Here is an 18,485-nt window from a genome sequence, read left to right as displayed (position 1 = left end):
AGAACTGAATGCATATTTTACAGGTGTTAAATCTCGGGTGGACGCTGACTTGTACTGTTTCTATTTAGATTTTCTCATCTTCCACCGCCAAGGCTATAATTCACTCACAGCACAAGGTAAGGACGCAGTTTCTAAAAAATGTTCTTATCTAACTTAGTGGCAAGACAAAACACTCCCACTTTACAAAAAAAGTCACTACAATTACGTAATTACATGGTCATTCATTTGGCACGCAGCCTACATCGACTACAGCTATGGGCTACCTGTTTGCGCAATTTTACTAAACTCCAATGAGATAATAATAAAGTCAGATGCAGTTGAGTTGTTTACAAATTTTAAGCATTAAAAACAAGCAACATGTAGCCTCAACAGTAGGCTATCAAAGCATGTAATCTATGTTATGAAATCAACATTTCAAATTGTACACAGTCACATTACCATGGCTTTTTGCATTGTGATAGCCTACTGAAGTTTTTGCGCGGCGTTATTTGCCCAGAGTGGAATGTAAGGGTTAACGACTGTGTACATACACCAGCAATAACAAACATGTGTTACCATAATCCTGTTAGTTAATCTTCTGTCATAAGAAGATATATTGTGGATTTATAAACTAGTAATGAGGGCTTCAGAGCTGAGCGTTTCGTTGCCTGCGGTCTTTGTACCAATGAGTAACAATTCACATTTTTGTTGCGTAAAATAGGTGCTTAAAGGGACTACAGATTAAAAAACGACCTAGCTAAATCTGGTGGAATGGTATGTTGTACATGGTCCGTGACAAATAAACGAATAAATTAACGTTTCGTGTAATTGTCCACTATTATAACTGATTATGAATGTCATTTTTTTCGTTGCATCTTTCTAAATGATTGATTAAATTAATCAACGACCAACTACACAACTAAAGGTAATTATAACTTCACAGGACTCAAGCATGGTAGGCTACTGAGAATAACGCTGCAGCCAATTAGAATTACGCATGCACTGCCATCTCTCCTTCGCAGTATTTCCCCCAGATATCGACTTGTACACTAGGCCTATTGGTTAATGTTTGCATTCCACTGCGCATCTGGCAGCGCAGCAAAACTTTAGAAAGGTGTTTAAAATACCCATTTTGAAAAGGAATAACATATTGAAGCATATACAAGCAGCCTTTCATATTGATCCGTTAACATCTGGAACATCTGAATGTTTACGTATCTACTTCAGACCTATTTAGTAGGCAAGTGCGCTGACATTCGTTGTCAATTCAACAGTTTTTGCCTCGCCATCTCGTGCATCCAGGTGAGTTATTTCGTTTAGTGGCTTGGGACTTGCTCCAGTTTCCGTGGACTGCGATTTACGGGCTATATGCTTGCTTGGACTACTTGGAATACTTTTGACAAGACATATAATACTGTAAATTGTCAGATTTAGCTGGTCTGTAACATTTTGTAAGTCAACGATATTTGGTATAAAGTGCGTCTTTTAGGACTGTTGTTTCGGTAATTGGCACTTGTGCGTAAAGGTTATTTACTTTGGTAGTCACTGAATTGTTTCTAAATTTACAGATGACTCGAATAGCATACCGCTAACCATAATATCATATAATGTAATTACACCGTGAAAGTTGGTTAGGCAAAAAAAAAAAACACACGCTTATTTTGGCTATTGGTTTCCTTCAGACTGTTTTATAAGCAAACACTAGCCAACAACAAGCAAACAATTGAATAGATGGTGCTTGTCAATGCTGCGGTAATCTGCTGCCCAGCCACTCTTCTTGATTCTATAATAGGCTACTTGACGCTTAGGTCACAGCGCTCCTCACGCTCCCAATCCCACGCGCGCGTTTAGTGCAACGGTGTATCAAAGCAGATTTATAAACAATTGATTTTCATGCCCTAAATGCATTTATTTTATTAAACGTATAGAGCTAAACGTAACATCATCAACTGTGCATGTGTGTTAGGGATGGAATACAGCGCTCACTTTGGATCCTGTTGATCTGTGTGCTATATTTTCCAGCGTGTGAGATGCCTTGGAAGAGCTCGTGTTGAATAGAATAGTCCCTCTAGGCTTCAAGAAAACCTGGTTGCGTCGGTTGTAGTTGATGGCATTTGCGGATACCCCATGTGGAGACGTTTGCTCCTTTGAGGTAATCTTAATTTGATGCGCTTTCCGTTTTTCTTTGACGTCGACTGACACGCGCTTGGAAGCCCTGCTTTTATTTTCTTAGTTTATTTTCTCAGTTCCTTTGACACAACCGAAAAGGTCGTGATTTTTGCATGCAACATAGCGAGATTCATGTTGGAAGCGTTTTTCTTTATCAATGTGCATTGATGTAGCAGAAAACGTGGAGGAGATAAGGTAAGACAAGTTCGATTCAAACGGTTTTATGATGGTAATGGTCCATGGATACCATGGCGTTCCTTTACCAATTTTTCAGATGCGCTTTGTGAGCTCAATTGTGTTGGCTATGTGAGTAGAATATATCAATAACTGGATATATCCATTGATAGCCGGCGCCATACTTGGAATCATAATAGCCCCACTGGTTTGCTTTGTTTGTGGTCCTCTCCTGATACAACTTGCTTCATCAAAATAAAACCTTAAAGACTAATTGCACTGTTTTCTAATTGTCTAACAGAACCCTTATCTCAGCACCTGGTAGCTTTGGAAAGGATTTCATTGAAGAAATTGTCTGCAAGCTATTAAAAGGATTTCCATTCTTGTCTAAATCGGGAATTACACATCCAAACTGGGATCTATGAGCGGAAAAGTGGCGAAGCCAAAAGAAGATAAGGATGCTTCCAAGGGTAAGAGGCGAGCCTTGCAACGCACAGATTGCTGCCCCTAAATCACTGGTTTAAAGCGACCGTGCGCTCATTCATCTCCCACACATCCTTTGCTCGCCCTTTGAGATTTCTGAAAACAATAGTAGGCCAGCTACTGAATGGCGCGGCATATGTGGCTAGCTGGTGTCATTTCAGACTCAACCAGTAGTCATCTAGAATTAGCACATGTTATAACCTAATTATTACCCAAGTAGGTATCATATTTATTGGTTTCATTATTTAAACAAATATCTGCAAATAATAATACATTAATACGAAACCAAGAACCATAATGAAAATCAAACAATGTAGTGCATTTTAATGAGCATGGGTAAACCTACATGAATAATGGTCGTGCTGTCGCTTTAATATGAAGGCAGTGAACAACAATGTCACTGGCATCCGTTTGAAATGTCCCCCTGTTGTTCTTGCTTGCACCTTTTTTACGTGGGTTTGCATTTGCCCAGCTCTCAACATCATATTCTAATCATACACAGGGGAGTTATACGCTAATATGATGTGGGCACACCATTTGTTTTGGTAGCTCGTGCACTAATGACTCATTGCGTAAAAATTAGCCTCTGCAAGTCTCTAGAAAAGCCTCGCTTTGTGTTGGGATGTAAACTGGCGAGGCATTGCCATGGAGACAAAGGGGAGGCAAGGTTGCCAGAGAAACCTCGGCGAGATTAATCGATGTGCGCGCTCTACACTGAGGTGGTCCACGACAGTTTGCGGGCTGGCATGCATGGGCTTTTGTCCCTTTGTTTTGATGATTGCGTATTTTGTCAATTGAGGCAATCAATGGCGAGGCAACCCATCAAAACAGAATGTATCCAACAGCATACTGGAAAATGACAAAGAGGCAGCCAATGTGGAGTCATATCCAATTACAAAATAATTTATTCAGGTTCATCTGCTTTATATTAGTAGGCTATGTTGAATTTATTAATAGCCTATGATTCCATTGAAAGGAATGTTTGTTTTGGTTATGTGTTTATTGAAAATTGATTATGATTCAAACCAATATTCTATTTGAATTATAACCACTAGCTTCCCTGGTTGTCATGTTTCCTGCTTTATTTAGTAAATACTGGGCTATTTGCCCTAAACAGATAAATACGTCTCAATCTGTTGACCTCACATATATTGTTGGTTTAATGCATGTCTAATAGACTATATTCCAAACATGTTATTCTGTGACATTTCTCCAGCTCCAACAATAAGAGTGTGGACCTTTTTCTTTGTACTTTTTTTATTCTGAGCATTGCTTTATTACTTGCCTGGTAAACTGGACATGCAGGCTAATGCAGTTGACTTGTGCATGCTTTCACTTATTGAGATGTTCTCACCTCAAGTTACCATTGCACTTTCCAGACCCCTAGGTCTGGGTTGAATCCCCCCCACACAGTATCCTTGTCATAACACAGCATTATACATCAGAGGTGGTTAGATCAACTCAGGTTTTATTCAACTTTATTTTATTTGAGCCTCAGACACTAACCAACACTTACAGAGGAATAGTGAATGATACACCATGCATATAGCACTATGTATTAGAGATGTCAATAGTTGTCCATATGACCATCACTTTTTATTAACTGTCTTTGGAGTTAAGCTTTGGATCAATTCCAGTACTCTTTTTAAGAACAATATGGGATTGAGGGAAGGGATTTAAACCCTGGAAATAATGGAATTAAGTTCCAGGCCTAGATTAAGCCCTACGCTTGCGTAACAGTTGGACAAAATGTTAGCACATCTCACCAAACTCTTTGACTGTTGATGTTTTTTTAAGGACTCGATTCAATCCGTAGCGCTGAAGATCCGCGTTATAGCGCGATTGAAATGTAATGGTAATTTCCGAATGAGCCCACATATGCAGGGTTTACCGTTAATGTCGTCTCCGTGAACGCGGGAACATTGTATTTACATTTAAATCACGCTATAACGCAGATCTTTAGTGCTACGGATTAAATCGAGCCCCAAAGCTCTCTGTTCCGATTAAAAAGGGAGTATGTGTGTTAGTAGCAGGACAGTAAAAGAATAGAGGGATAAGAAGAAATGCTATCTATTCTCTGTGCGTTGGCTCACTCAGTGAAAGGTCATGCTTCACTGCTTCATAAGATAGGAGAACATCCTGTGCTAGTACATGTGATTACAGAACGGCAGCGAGAGAAAACCATGTCTTAGGCAGGGAGGCAGGGATGAAGCCTCCCTCCAATATCAAGGCAGGCAAATCAGTTTGTGAGCTTCTCCGCACCCTGGTGAGCCTGAGATGTCCGGACAGAGTGGTGTATCGAAGCATACCCGCTATCCCGGCCTCAACCCCAGCATCCCAGAGCCTGGGAAATCAACGGGATCAAAGCTTGTTTACATAAAGTCATCATGTTGACATTTCTCGTCTCTCTTTTCTGGTCTTTGACAATAAAGCCTCTTGTTATTGTATGTGTTGTGGGTTTGGGAATAACGTAACACAGCAAAAAGCCTAAGTTCCATTTCATAATGGTCAATTCGTTTGTACTCTTTTACATAATGCACTTATCAAACGTGGCATCACCTTTAACATAGTACTCTCTCTCTCCCAGGCTTTTTTGTGGCCTGCTTTCTTCTACCCTCTCAGACCTCTTTTGTTGTGTCTGTCAGTGCCACTTTAACGGCCTAAGCCAAGCAGAAGGCATAAGTCTTGCATATTTGCCGGCATATTAATTCAGCCCAGGGCAGCCACGTTGGCCAATCAATAGATATCCCGAGGAGTAGGAGTTTGGAATCACTGCTTCATGTATCACAAAGGAGCCAGCTCTTCCCTGCTCTGCTGTGACACCTGCTCTAATCTCATTGGCTAAACAACACGCTGTCTACAGTATCATTACCATCTTTTGATCTAGTAACTGGCTGGCTCTCTCGGAAGCCCACTTTAAATAGGATGGGGTCATTTTCAGCAAAGACAATGGAGGAGATTAGAATAGTGCTAAAGTGTTTTGTTGTCTTTTACACCAAATCACCATGCTGGGCTTATGCTGTTAGCTTAACACTGCTGTTGGGTGATGTCATGGAGCTAAATCACTAACTAGCAGGGTTGGGTAGGTTACTTTTGAAATGTAATCCATTACAGTTACTAGTCACCTTTCTAAAATTGTAATCAGTAAGGTAACTTTTGGATTACCTATACTCAGTAACGTGATCTGATTACTTTTAGTTACTTTTTGATTACTTCACGGTAAAACACATAAAAAGAAAAATAATATTATTACCAATTTAACAACATTTATTGCAGGATGTTTGAGCCACACATTGGGAACAATGTGAAGACAACCTGTCTGTCTCTAGAGACTAGCTAGCTAAGCAAGCTAACGCGCCACACCTGCCAATCGTCATCCTTACCTCCAAGTGTTTCTTCAGGTTCGAAGTCGAGTCTCTGGATGTCGACAGCAGCATTACCGTGGGCAAACATAGTTTGCATTGAACTGTTACATTCCTGCCCTTTTCTTCTTTGAACACAAAATGTTATTTGAATTGCCATCCAAAAAATGCACTGTGTTGGAGTTCCATACCTTTTTCCTTTGTGACCATGTATGTTGCTCAGGCGGGAAGATCAAAGTAGCACTTTTTTGGTTAATGACTGACTTAATCGTGGTCCTCTGTAGCTCAGCTGGTAGAGCATGGTACTTGTAACGCCAGGGTAGTGGGTTAGATCCCCGGGACCACCCATACGTAAAAATGTATGCACGCATGACTGTAAGTCGCTTTGGATAAAAGCGTCTGCTAAATGGCATATTATATTATTAATATGGAAGGTAATTAAGAAAACAGGCAATTGTTTCATGGAAAAAAAATTCTGCAAACATCCCTTCTAAATTGGAAAGTAATCCTATAAGTAATTATCTACTTTTTCAAAAGTATCGGTAATCTGATTACAATATTTTTGCTGGTAACGTAATGGATTACATTTAGTTTTTATGTAATCCATCACATGTAACAGATTACAAGCAATCCGTTACTCCCCAACCCTGCTAACTAGTCGCTCGAGAAGTGGCAAGTGATCCTTTCGTACAGTAGGCTATACCATTCCGTCAAGCTAAAATACTTAGACTTGATTTTATGTCACTCACTTCTAAAGTATTTCTTTACCCTGCAATTGTTAAAGAAAAGTAAAGAGTGTGAAACTGCAGCTCTGTAGATCTGTTAGCAGAGGTGATGAGGGGAAGGTGCTTTTCTATATGATTTGACAGACAGCTGCAGTGGAAACTCACCGCAAAGTGGAAAACCTCAAAAATGTAAGTGGAAAGTTTGTAAGTCTCTACGGGATGTGTTGGATTTTGAATGGTATTGCAAGTGGGCAATGGAGTATAGTTTGACTGTACGCCCCTGAATGAACCAGGCAGGATCTCCATACCACGTCTCATCATGTCTTCACTTCACAACGATGTGGTCATGCACAGTACGTCTGACATAGTGTATGTAACCCAATGAAATAAAGTGAAACTTAAACTTACTTGCACTCAGCTGTACATGTAGTTAGTATATTTATACTTGTTCATGTTTTAATTATGCTCGTGTGTAAACACTGAGAACAGGACATTTTCTAAGTCAATTTCCCAGAGTATAGACTAGATGTCGTGTCGGCAGCGCCAGGGCCGGTGTGCCCTGTCAGACAATTTTCACGGTGCTGACGCAGATCCGGCTATGCTGCCCCGAGGAGGCTGGCTCGCAGCCGCGCATCAGAGACCTGCCACTCTGCATCGCGCCGCGCCGCCCTGAGATGTTTGGGAATGTTAGGGTTCCTGTCTCTCCAGCTGCTCGCTCTGCCCACCATGCCCGGGCAATGTGGGCACTGATGGAGAGCCTCGCTGGCTGGCGAGGCACTGTAAGTGGTGCTTTCCTGTTGGCCCTGTCTCTGTCCTGCTTTGTCCTCTGCCCTTAGAGGACTGGAACACCGTTCAGCACCCAAATGTAGGCTTCAGTATCCACAAGGCATATAGACTGTTGTGTGTGTTGGCTCATGTGATTAATAAAGTGGCATGGTCCTTTGGTGACGTGATTTGTCAACATGACCATTTCCTGGAGTTTCTCTTCATACAGTAAAGCTGCTGTGACTGACCTGGTTGGTTTCAGTCAATTCATTCCAGTAACCATCCATGGGTGCAAAGCCTTACCACGCAGTGCGTGTCATCCCCAAAACAATGACGCCAAAAAGGTACTAGCTACAGTAGATCTAGCTCCTCTCTCAGTGACCTGCCTTTAAAATCCCCTAAATACCTGGCCTCTATGATGCGTCAACCAGTCAGGTCCGTGCTAATCCTGAAAGCTGTGTGTTTTATGAGGTGAATGGGTTTGTATAAAGCCCCTCTCATTCTCCTTCTCTCTCTTCTCTATTCATCCGTAGCCCTGACCCCTGACCCCTGACATCATGGTCTACCATTGCTCCCTTGGTACACGTCTAAATCGGCCACATCATTTGGCTGCCTCTGCATTCATTGGTATGCTTTAATCCTCATTCAAGAAAGGGTCAGGAGTGAAAACACCGCTTCGCTGCTCATCTTTATAATTCATTCCCAGATATTGAAATGCTCACAGTGCCAATGGGCAGGATTTGAGAGTATGTAGGTGTGGATTTGACTCAAATTAGAAATATTGATGAACTGTAGGGTGATTGTACCAAGACAGGCTTGAAAGGGTACTTAAGTGATTATCCGTAAAGATGGCTTTGGCTGGAAGACGTTTGTTCATGCCATGACTGATTTTAACGATTTATTTATTATTTATAAACCCCTGTTCTCTTATCAAAGTAATGGCTGAAAGGATCACAGGACCTCTTTCATGTAGGTGTGGGATTATGTATCGATTCAGAATGTTTGGATTACATTGGATTGGATTGTTTTAGATCCAGAAATGCACTACCCAACTCTGATGTATTTTTTCCTATCTAAAGATAATCCTCCATAATTGTGGTTATGTGTGTCAAACTGTGCTGATGACAATGACCTCTTTTATACAGAGCCAGGATATTATAATATTTCAGAGTACATGCACATTTTGATTGTGTTTTCATAGCGGCCATACTGACATATAAGAAACATATACGGTAGGCTACATAGGCTACTGCCCCTTGTCATGAAACTCCCTATTCCACAAAGGCTACTCCATAGTGGGATTGTGATGCGGGCAGGCAAGACATGATCATGTCCCCCACTAGAAAAAGCAGATTGTTTTCCTGACTGGCCTATTATGACTAAATCTAGCACACTGACCACGTCAGCAAGAAAATGGCCCCTCATGGCTAGCTTCATTTATTATTGTCCGACAGGAGCTATCTTGACAAAAGAGAGCCTTGTAAGGTTTCTCTGCTTTCCACCAGCCAGAGATTAACCATAGCACATCACACTATGAGATCCATGTGGGTGAAATATTACCTGAGTAATACCTCTGCAAGGTGTGTGACAATCCTCATAATCTCAATGTTGGTAGAGAAGGCAATGTGATGGGAACAGAGGGGATCAGCCAATCAGAGCCAGAATGAGGACGGAGTTAGGAGCTCAGCTGTCCGACAGACAGAGTAGATGTGTGTCAGAGCTGACACATTTAGCTGTAACCCTTTAAACGACACCGAGTCACAGCCATCAGTTTAACCCCTTTAAATGAGACGGAGCACAGGGAACCACAGCTGTTGGTCTAAGTGTTATGAGCGGACCCAGTGACAACGTGACACACATGGCGACAAACAGGGTCCACAGGGAGCAGGTGGTTGGCTGCTGATGTTGTCACCGTTATCGAAGAAGGACCAAGGGGACAGTATGAGAGGCACAGTTGAATTATGAGTGGAGTAAAGCTTTGGATGGAAAAGGCAAATAAATGTAATCATCCTCACAATGTCAAAGAAATGTAATCAGTTTCAATGTACAGTATGTAGTAGATGCAGAGTTGTCTCATTTCAGTGACCTCTTCAGTCTCGGAACATCGTCCTCAGTGCTGGTGCCGGTGTCCTGACTCCATTCCACGTGACATCAAGGTCTAGAAGTCATGTAGTGTAAAAGGCTTTTCCGGCCCCGGTGGATGGATGCTCCATTTTAAACCAGGAAGCCGGAGGATTAATAGTTAGTCCGGACACAAACTCATTAAAGTTGGATTAAGGCGAGGTAAGAATGGGAGGTGATAAGGCTGGGGCCAGTGGTAATAAACAGAACAGTGGGCTGTAGGCTGGAGAAGAACAAAGCATGAGCAGGGCTTGAGGGGAGAGCAAAGCAGTGTAGTGTGGGCCATCGTGCTTTACTGTAGTTGAGTGTGGTCGCCTCTGGCTTTGATGTGGCTGAGATTAGCATTAGCATAGTTAGCGTTAGTGTTTACATAAGCATAAGCGTAGCCGTGGCTATAAAGCCTGAGCTGGCCAAAGGCTCTTTGGTTCTGATTAGCCTGGTGTGCGCTAACCCGAGTGACAGGCTGCCATTTCCTTGCCACTAGCCTGCCGCCTGGGCTGGAGACGTTATAACGGGATTGTTTTCTTCCCGCTTCCCTTGTCCAGCAGCTCATTTAACCAGTGCATTAAAACCAGCGCTGGGCCTCCTCGCATCAGCTTCCAGCAGCCCACAGCCCTCGCCAAGCGACAAGTACCCGGGCCGAAGACAACACGACCTAAATTTATACCATTAGCACTTGGCATGGCCTCAAACACATTTTCAAGACAAGGTGAATTAGGCTCCTCTGTGGTGTTGAATGTGTAGCATCGTCGGCTGGCTGAGGGTTGAGAGAAAGTGGAGCGTTGAGAGCACAGGCAGCATACAATAGCATTAATTGGTCCTCTGCATGTGGTGATGACATACAAGTGGAGAAGCAGTTTGAGCTCTGCATGTCATTAATTAAAGGCGTGACTCCTCCCTGCCCTGCCCAGCCTGCTTTGTTTGTTATATGGTGGTTAATGCTATTGACTACATTGATCTGCGGGTCACTGAACTCAAAATGGCAGTTTCATTAGGATTCAGACATGCACACTCCCACAAGAGATCCATGTGTGTGTGTGTGTGTGTGTGTGTGTTGGGGTACCTTGTTTGGTTGTGTCAGAGCTGTTTGGTTCCTCTGTGGGCTGCTATAGGCCGGCCGGTAGAGAGAGTGGGCATACCTTCAGACGGCAAACTGCTCTCTGATTGGAGGAGAAAAACAGTGTTAACAACTAGACAGCACAGTCTGTGGGATAAGTGCATGTGTGTGTTTTAACTGCTCATCCTCTGTCAGCGCGGAGCAGGCCAGGCTAGCAGAGCTCCGGTTTGGGAGGAGGTGGAGGCTCTGCATCAGCTGATTGGCTCTCCATCTGCTCTAAACTGCTCTTAGATTGTGTGTGTGTCCTGGCTGACACAGGTGTGTGACAGGCAGCAGCAGATCACTGTCACAGACCACTGCAGAGTAATCAAAGGGCTTTGGTTTAAGTCACTAATTAGAACTGCCATGTCCAATGACAGGAGTGGAAATGAGAAGGGGAGCAGGTGACATCAGAAGACTCTCTCCCCCCCCCCCCCCCCCACACACACACACACAGTGGCCTGTGATTGGATGTCAGAGTGAAGGTGTGTAATTCTATGGAACAGATGGATTCTAGCCTATACAATGCACCACCAATAGATGATCAATGGTGCAATACATACCACTATTGGGACCAGGGAGAGGGATCAGTCATTTAATAGGATCAGATTATGATTGGACACCTTGGGTGGGTGATTCAATAGAAATATTAATTGTTTAAAGATCTCTCTGCTAAGTATTGACTTCCCTGGAGCTAGAAGCATAATATAGATTTCCATTAGGGCCTATTCTTCAGAGACAAACATTTAATTTTTCTCAGATGAGATGAGAGAGGACGAGGATTGCATTCAGAGTGAAGCACATTACGGAGGGGAATGGACACAGAAAGGACAGAATGGGGAAGAGAATAAGGATGAATTCATCTCATAAATGATGATCAACTGCTCATTCGAAAACATGTAATGTGGTGTGTTTGGTGTGAACCCAATGCGCATTGCAGAGTGTTAACTGGGGAGGCAAAAAAATACATTGTGAGGATGATTTCTAAATATAGCAGCGATCCTTCGCTGGTCCCTGAAGCCGATTTTACACAGTCTGGATTGGTGAACATCACAGCTACAACTCCTGCCTCTCTCCATCTCTCTTTCTCTCCCTCCCTACCTCTATCCACCTGTCTCAGGAGGGAGAGATCATTTACATAATGAGACGCTGCCACGGCAACAAAGCCCAAATAAGCATGGGATCAGTCAGCAGGAGCCTCTGAGGTTCCTCCCTGACACACTCTCTACTGCTCTAGGGCCACAGCAGGAACAGACACACTCATCAGGGGCCCCAGAGAGAAGGGCCCTATAAAGGCAGGGGCTTGATTGGAACAGATGGAGTCAGGGGAGACCAAATGAGCAGTCCTCTAGCTCAGAGAGAGAGAGAGAGAGAGAGAGAGAGAGAGAGAGAGAGAGAGAGAGAGAGAGAGAGAGAGAGAGAGAGAGAGAGAGAGAGAGAGAGAGAGAGAGAGAGAGAGAGAGAGAGAGAGAGAGAGAGAGAGAGAGAGAGAGAGAGAGAGAGAGAGAGAGAGAGAGAGAGAGAGAGAGAGAGAGAGAGAGAGAGAGAGAGAGAGAGAACAACAACTTGGTAATAGGAAATACATTTATTTCCATGACAACTTTAAAAAGCAATTCAAATCAAATCAAATGTTATTTGTCACATACACGTGTTTAGCGGGTGTAGTGAAATGCTTGTGCTTCTAGCTCCGACAGTGCAGTAATATCTAACAAGTAATATCTAACAATTTCACAACATATACCCAATACATAAAACTAGTAAGGAATGGGATTTAAGAATATATACATATATGGACAAGCAATTTTGGGTTGACCAATGTAGATATTTTCAAATACCTCCAACTTAAAAGTTTTATCACAGAATTTAGATTTGAAATCTTTTGGACATCAGAGCAATCTTGAAGGAGTCAGAAAATGATATTCATATGATAGGTAAGTTATACAGAACCTTGCAGAGAGCCTATACAACTGACTGAATCTGACTGAATCTCTTAGAAAAATATATAAACTATTGGACCCAAGATTTAGAAAGAGCTGATATTGGCACAATATATAGCGAATGTTGGAACCTAAATAACAGTATAACCGTATAAATGATTGTGTAGAATTTATTATACAAGAGACAAAATGTTTTTTCTTTACCCCTTTTTTGTGATATCCAATTGGTAGTTACAGTCTTGTTCCATCACTGCAACTTCCGTACGGACTTGGGAGAGGCGAAGGTCAAGAGCCACGCGTCCTCCGAAACACAACCCTGCCAAGACGCACTGCTCACTTAACCCGGAAGCCAGCCGCACCAATGTGTCGGAGGAAACACCGTACAACTGGTGACCAAAGTCAGCGTGCATGCGCCCAGCCCGCCTCAAGGAGTCGCTAGAGTACGATGGGACAAGGACATCCAGGCTGGCCAAACCCTCCACCTACCCGGACGACGCTGGGCCAAATGTGCACCGCCTCATGGGTCTCCCGGTCGCGGCCGGCTGTGACACAGCCTGGGATCGAACCCGGGTCTGTAGTGATGCCTCTAGCACTGTGATGCAGCGCCACTCGGGAAGCAGAATCATGTCTGAAGTGTAAAACCAATAATGATTCAATAATCCATGCTTTCTGGGAATGCTATAATGTCCGGAATTTGTGGGCAGAGCTAGAAAGTTGGATGTCAGAAGTATTCAAATGTAAACTTATTTTTAGTCCGTCTGCCTGCATATTTCAAGACAGGGCATATGGGGGTGTAGTGAGAAACCGAATGGGCTGGACAATTATTTTCTCATCACTCATCTTGAAGAAACGTATATTACAAACTTGGAAATCAATTAAACTGAAAAATCAAATGATTTATTATTTAGATATTGAAATAGCATGGGTGACCGAGAAAAACAAATCGGTACAATTTAAGGCCATGTGGCAAACAATAACGCAGGCACTAGGGATGGAGGTGTGAGCATGCAGGTCTGGGCAGAGGAAATGTAGTTGTTGTTCATCTGTAAATTGTTGTATATTTGTATTTGGTGAAAAAAAAAAAAAAGACTACTAAAATATTATAAAAAAAGGAAATAGAGGAACTAACATTACAGGTGGATGGCAATAAAAACTGTACCATAGAGGCACAAAATAAGTTAGAGGAAAAACTAAAAGAACTGGAGAAACTTATTAAAGAATGATCAAGTGTAATATATTACAAAAATACACAAAAAACTTTTAGAATCTCCAACATAGAAATGCTACCAAAAATAATTTACAGAAACACGTTGCAAATGACGCCGTCATCCATTATTCACAAATTGATACCTTGAAAGAAGAAGTAAAATATTTTAACCATATGTTCTCTTTTCAGTTTCATCCATCTGCACATAATGATATTAACTTTTTTCCTAATAATAGTGTAAAATGAACAACTGCACAAATAGATGTGTGTGAAGGCCAAATTACAGAGGACAAACGTTTTGATGCTGTTAAATCTTTTTCAGTCCGGGAAAAACTCCAGGGCTTGATGGAATACCAGTAGAGTTATACCAAACCTTTTTTGATGTACTAAAATATCCACTATTAGCATGTTTTAACTACTCCAATAAAAAATTGTAGACTATCAAATACTCAGCAAGAAGGTCTGATTTCACTATTACTGAAACAGGACCCAGGTGGTACGTTTATAGATCCAGTCCACTTAACAAACTGGAGGCCACTTACACTTCAATGTTGTGATGCAAAACTCCTGGCATAATGCATAGCACATAGAATTAAATAGGTTTTACCGGACATTATTAATCATGATCAGACAGGTTTTTTACATGGAGATAATATACGACAATTACATGAAACAATAGAACACTATGAAACATAGAAGAAACCAGGCCTGGTCTTCATAGCAGATTTTGAAAAGGCCTTTGATAAAGTATGACTAGAATGTGTATATATAAATGCCTGGACTATTTACATTTTTGTGTATCTCTTATACAATGGGTTAAAGTTACGTATAGCAACCCCAGATGTAAAATAGTCAATAATGGTTATTTATCAGAAAGTAATGAACTGTCAATAATAGTTAAGCAAGGTTGTCCACTCTCTCCATATCTATTTGTTATGGCCATCACGAAATGTTAGCTATTAAAATAAGATCCAACATGAATATCAAGGAGTTAGAAATCCCCTGCTTAAAAACAAAAATGTCAATGTATGCCAATGACTGTAGTTTTCTCTTAAGTCTGCAATCTGGATCCCTGCATGGTCTCATTGACGATCTAGATAATTTATCTGGCCTCTCTGGACTAAAACCTAATTATAATATTATGTATTGGAACGTTAAACTACACAACTTATACATTACCCTGTAGTTGACCAATACATTTGTCTGATGGTTAAGTAAACATACTTGGTATTCATATCCCTAAATAAATAAATGAACTCACTACAACACATTTCAATAGAAAGTTATCAAAAATAGACAGTGGAGAGTTAAATACCTGTCTATTTAGGGAAAAATCACACTGATTAACTCTTTAGTCATATCACAGTTTATTTATCTACTTATTACGCTTCCTACTTCAGATAACTTGTTTTTAAAACTATTGAGCAAAAAATAGGCAAAAATAAAAAAATATAACACTTTCAATTTGAGGACCAAAATTCTGACAGTTGCACCATACAGGTTGTTCCGATTCCATGGCACATGGTTTTTGAACTGACACACAAAACATCGCTCCATTAAAAACATTGAGTTTTTCAATGTAAATTATTATACAAAATTCTGGCCACCAACAGAATGTTATACAGTAGAAGTCGGAAGTTTACATACACCTTAGCCAAATTGTCAGTGTTTGAAGTGGATGTGGTGTTGGAGTCAGGCGCAGGACACAGAAGCTTAGTCCAACAGACTTTACTAGTCAGAAATATGACAATACAAAAAGAACGGGCCTCAAACAACGGAGGCGAGCGATACGCAAACAGTGCGTAAAACACGAAATATAAGCGATGCGCAAACAGTGCGTCAATACACTTAAATACACCAGCGCAAAATCCAAAACCCCAACGGACAGGCGGACAACAACACACAACTACAAACAAAACCAAAGGAAACTTATAGGTGACATAATCAATAAGTGATAAGACACAGGTGCACCAAACAGACAAAACCAAACAAAAATAGAGAACATCAAATGGTAGCAGCTAGTACTCCGGGGACGACGAACGCCGAAGCCTGCCCGAACAAGGAGGAGGAGCAGTCTCGGCGGAATTCGTGACACAAATACATTTAAACTCAGTTTTCACAATTCCTGACATTTAATCCTAGTACAAATGCCCTGTCTTAGGTCAGTTAGGATCACCACTTTATTTTAAGAATGTGAAATGTCAGAATAATAGTAGAGAGAATGATTTATTTCAGCTTTTATTTATTTCATCACATTCCCAGTGGGTCAGAAGTTTACATACACTCAATTAGTATTTGGTAGCATTGCCTTTAAATTGTTTAACTTGGGTCAAACGTTTCGGGTAGCATTCCACAAGCTTCCCACAATAAATTGGGTGAATTTTGGCCCATTCCTCCTGACAGAGTTGGTGTAACTGAGTCAGGTTTGTAGGCCTCCTTGCTCGCACATGCTTTTTCAGTTCTGCCCACAAATGTTCTATAGGATTGAGGTCAGGGCTTTGTGATGGCCACTCCAATACCTTGACTTTGTTGTCCTTAAGCCATTTTGCCACAACTTTGGAAGTATGCATGGGGTCATTGTCCATTTGGAAGACCCATTTACGACCAAGCTTTAACTTCCTGACTAATGTCTTGAGATGTTGCTTCAATATATCCACATAATTTTCCTTCTTAATGATGCCATCTATTTTGTGAAGTGCATCAGTCCCTCCTGCAGCAAAGCACCCCCACAGCATGATGCTGCCACCCCCGTGCTTCACGGTTGGGATGGTGTTCTTCGGCTTGCAAGCAGCCCCCTTTTTCCTCCAAACATAACGGTGGTCATAATGGCCAAACAGTTCTATTTTTGATTCATCAGACCAGAGGACATTTCTCCAAAAAGTACGAGCTTTGTCCCCATGTGCTGTTGCAAACTGTAGTCTGTCTTTTTTATGGCGGTTTTGGAGCAGTGGCTTCTTCCTTGCTGAGCGGCCTTTCAGGTTATGTTGATATAAGACTCGTTTTACTGTGGATATAGATACTTTTGTACCTGTTTCCTCCAGCATCTTCACAAGGTCCTTTGCTGTTTTGCACTTTTCGCACCAAAGTACGTTCATCTCTAGGAGACAGAACGTGTCTCCTTCCTGAGCGGTATGACGGCTGCGTGGTCCCATGGTGTTTATACTTGCGTACTATTGTTTGTACAGATGAACGTGGTACCTTCAGGCATTTGGAAATTGCTCCCAAGGATGAACCAGACTTTGGAGGTCTACAATTTTTTTTCTGAGGTCTTGGCTGATTTCTTTTGATTTTCCCATGATGTCGAGCAAAGAGGCACTGAGTTTGAAGGTAGTACTTGAAATACATCCACAGGTACACCTCCAACTGACTCAAATGATGTCAATTAGCCTATCAGAAGCTTCTAAAGCCATGGCATCATTTTCTGGAATTTTCCAAGCTGTTTAAAGGCACAGTCAACTTAGTGTATATAAACTTCTGACCCACTAGAATTGTGATACAGTGAATGATAAGTGAAATAATCTGTCTGTAAACAATTGTTGGAAAAATTACTTGTGTCATGCACAAAGTAGATGTCCTAACCGACTTGCCAAAACTATAGTTTGTTGACAAGAAATTTGTGGAGTGGTTGAAAAATGAGTTTTAATGACTCCAACCTAAGTGTATGTAAACTTCCGACTTCAACTATATATATGGGGCATACAACCATCTCAGCCCTTCAGATTTTGCTGCAAAGAGACAGAATTGTTAGAACATTTGTTCTGGTATTGCCCCCATGTAACTTGTTTCTGGTCACAGGTTCAGGAATGGTAGAGAAATCACAACATTCATTTAAAACTAGCCCTACAAATAGCACTGTTGGGCGAGTTGGAAAGCCATGGTCAATCAATTAACAATATAATAATACTCTTGCTAAATATATATATATTACAAATGTGGATAGTATGAGATTAGAAAGGTTCAGAATTCATGTAAAACATCACAGCACAGTTGAAAAATACACTGAGTGGACACAACATAATAATACCCCCCTTTCGCCCCCTGAACAGCTTAAATTCTTCGGGGCATGGACTTTACAAGGTGTCGAAAGCGTTCCACAGGGATGCTGGCCCATGTTGACTCCAATGCTTCCCACAGTTGTGTCAAGTTGGCTGGATGTCCTTTGAGTGGTGGACCATTCTTGATACACACGGGAAACTGTTGAGCGTGAAAAACCCAGCAGCATTGCAGTTCTTGACACAAAATGGTGCGCCTGGCACTAGCTACGATACCCCGTTCAAAGGCACTTACATTTTTAGTCTTGCCCATTCATCCTCTGAATGGCACACATACACAATCCATGTCTCAATTGTCTTAAGGCTTAAAAGTCCTTCTTTAGCCTGTCTCCTCCCCTTCATCTACACTGATTGAAGTGGATTTAACAAGTGACATCAATAAGGGATCATAGCTTTCACCTGGATTCACCTGGTC

General features: G+C 41.6%; 1 protein-coding gene across 1 annotated transcript in view; it reads left to right on the top strand.

Annotated features, from left to right (window-relative positions):
* Positions 1-1,112: 1,112 nt before the first annotated feature.
* The window catches only part of LOC311107359 (fibroblast growth factor 13-like), a gene marked incomplete at its 5' end in the record, with an annotated part of 174,854 nt that continues 157,481 nt past the window's right edge, over positions 1,113-18,485 (top strand). The window contains 2 exons of the mRNA XM_084149843.1: positions 1,113-1,281; positions 2,624-2,792. Coding sequence (XP_084005969.1) covers positions 2,744-2,792 — 49 coding nt within the window. The remainder of the gene's footprint in view (positions 1,282-2,623; positions 2,793-18,485) is intronic.

The sequence above is a fragment of the Coregonus lavaretus genome, assembly GCF_964263955.1.
Source record: "Coregonus lavaretus genome assembly, chromosome: 32".
NCBI classification, from domain to species: domain Eukaryota; kingdom Metazoa; phylum Chordata; class Actinopteri; order Salmoniformes; family Salmonidae; genus Coregonus; species Coregonus lavaretus.
Note: the sequence above shows the minus strand (reverse complement) of the source record. Positions and strands in the feature narration are given on the sequence as shown.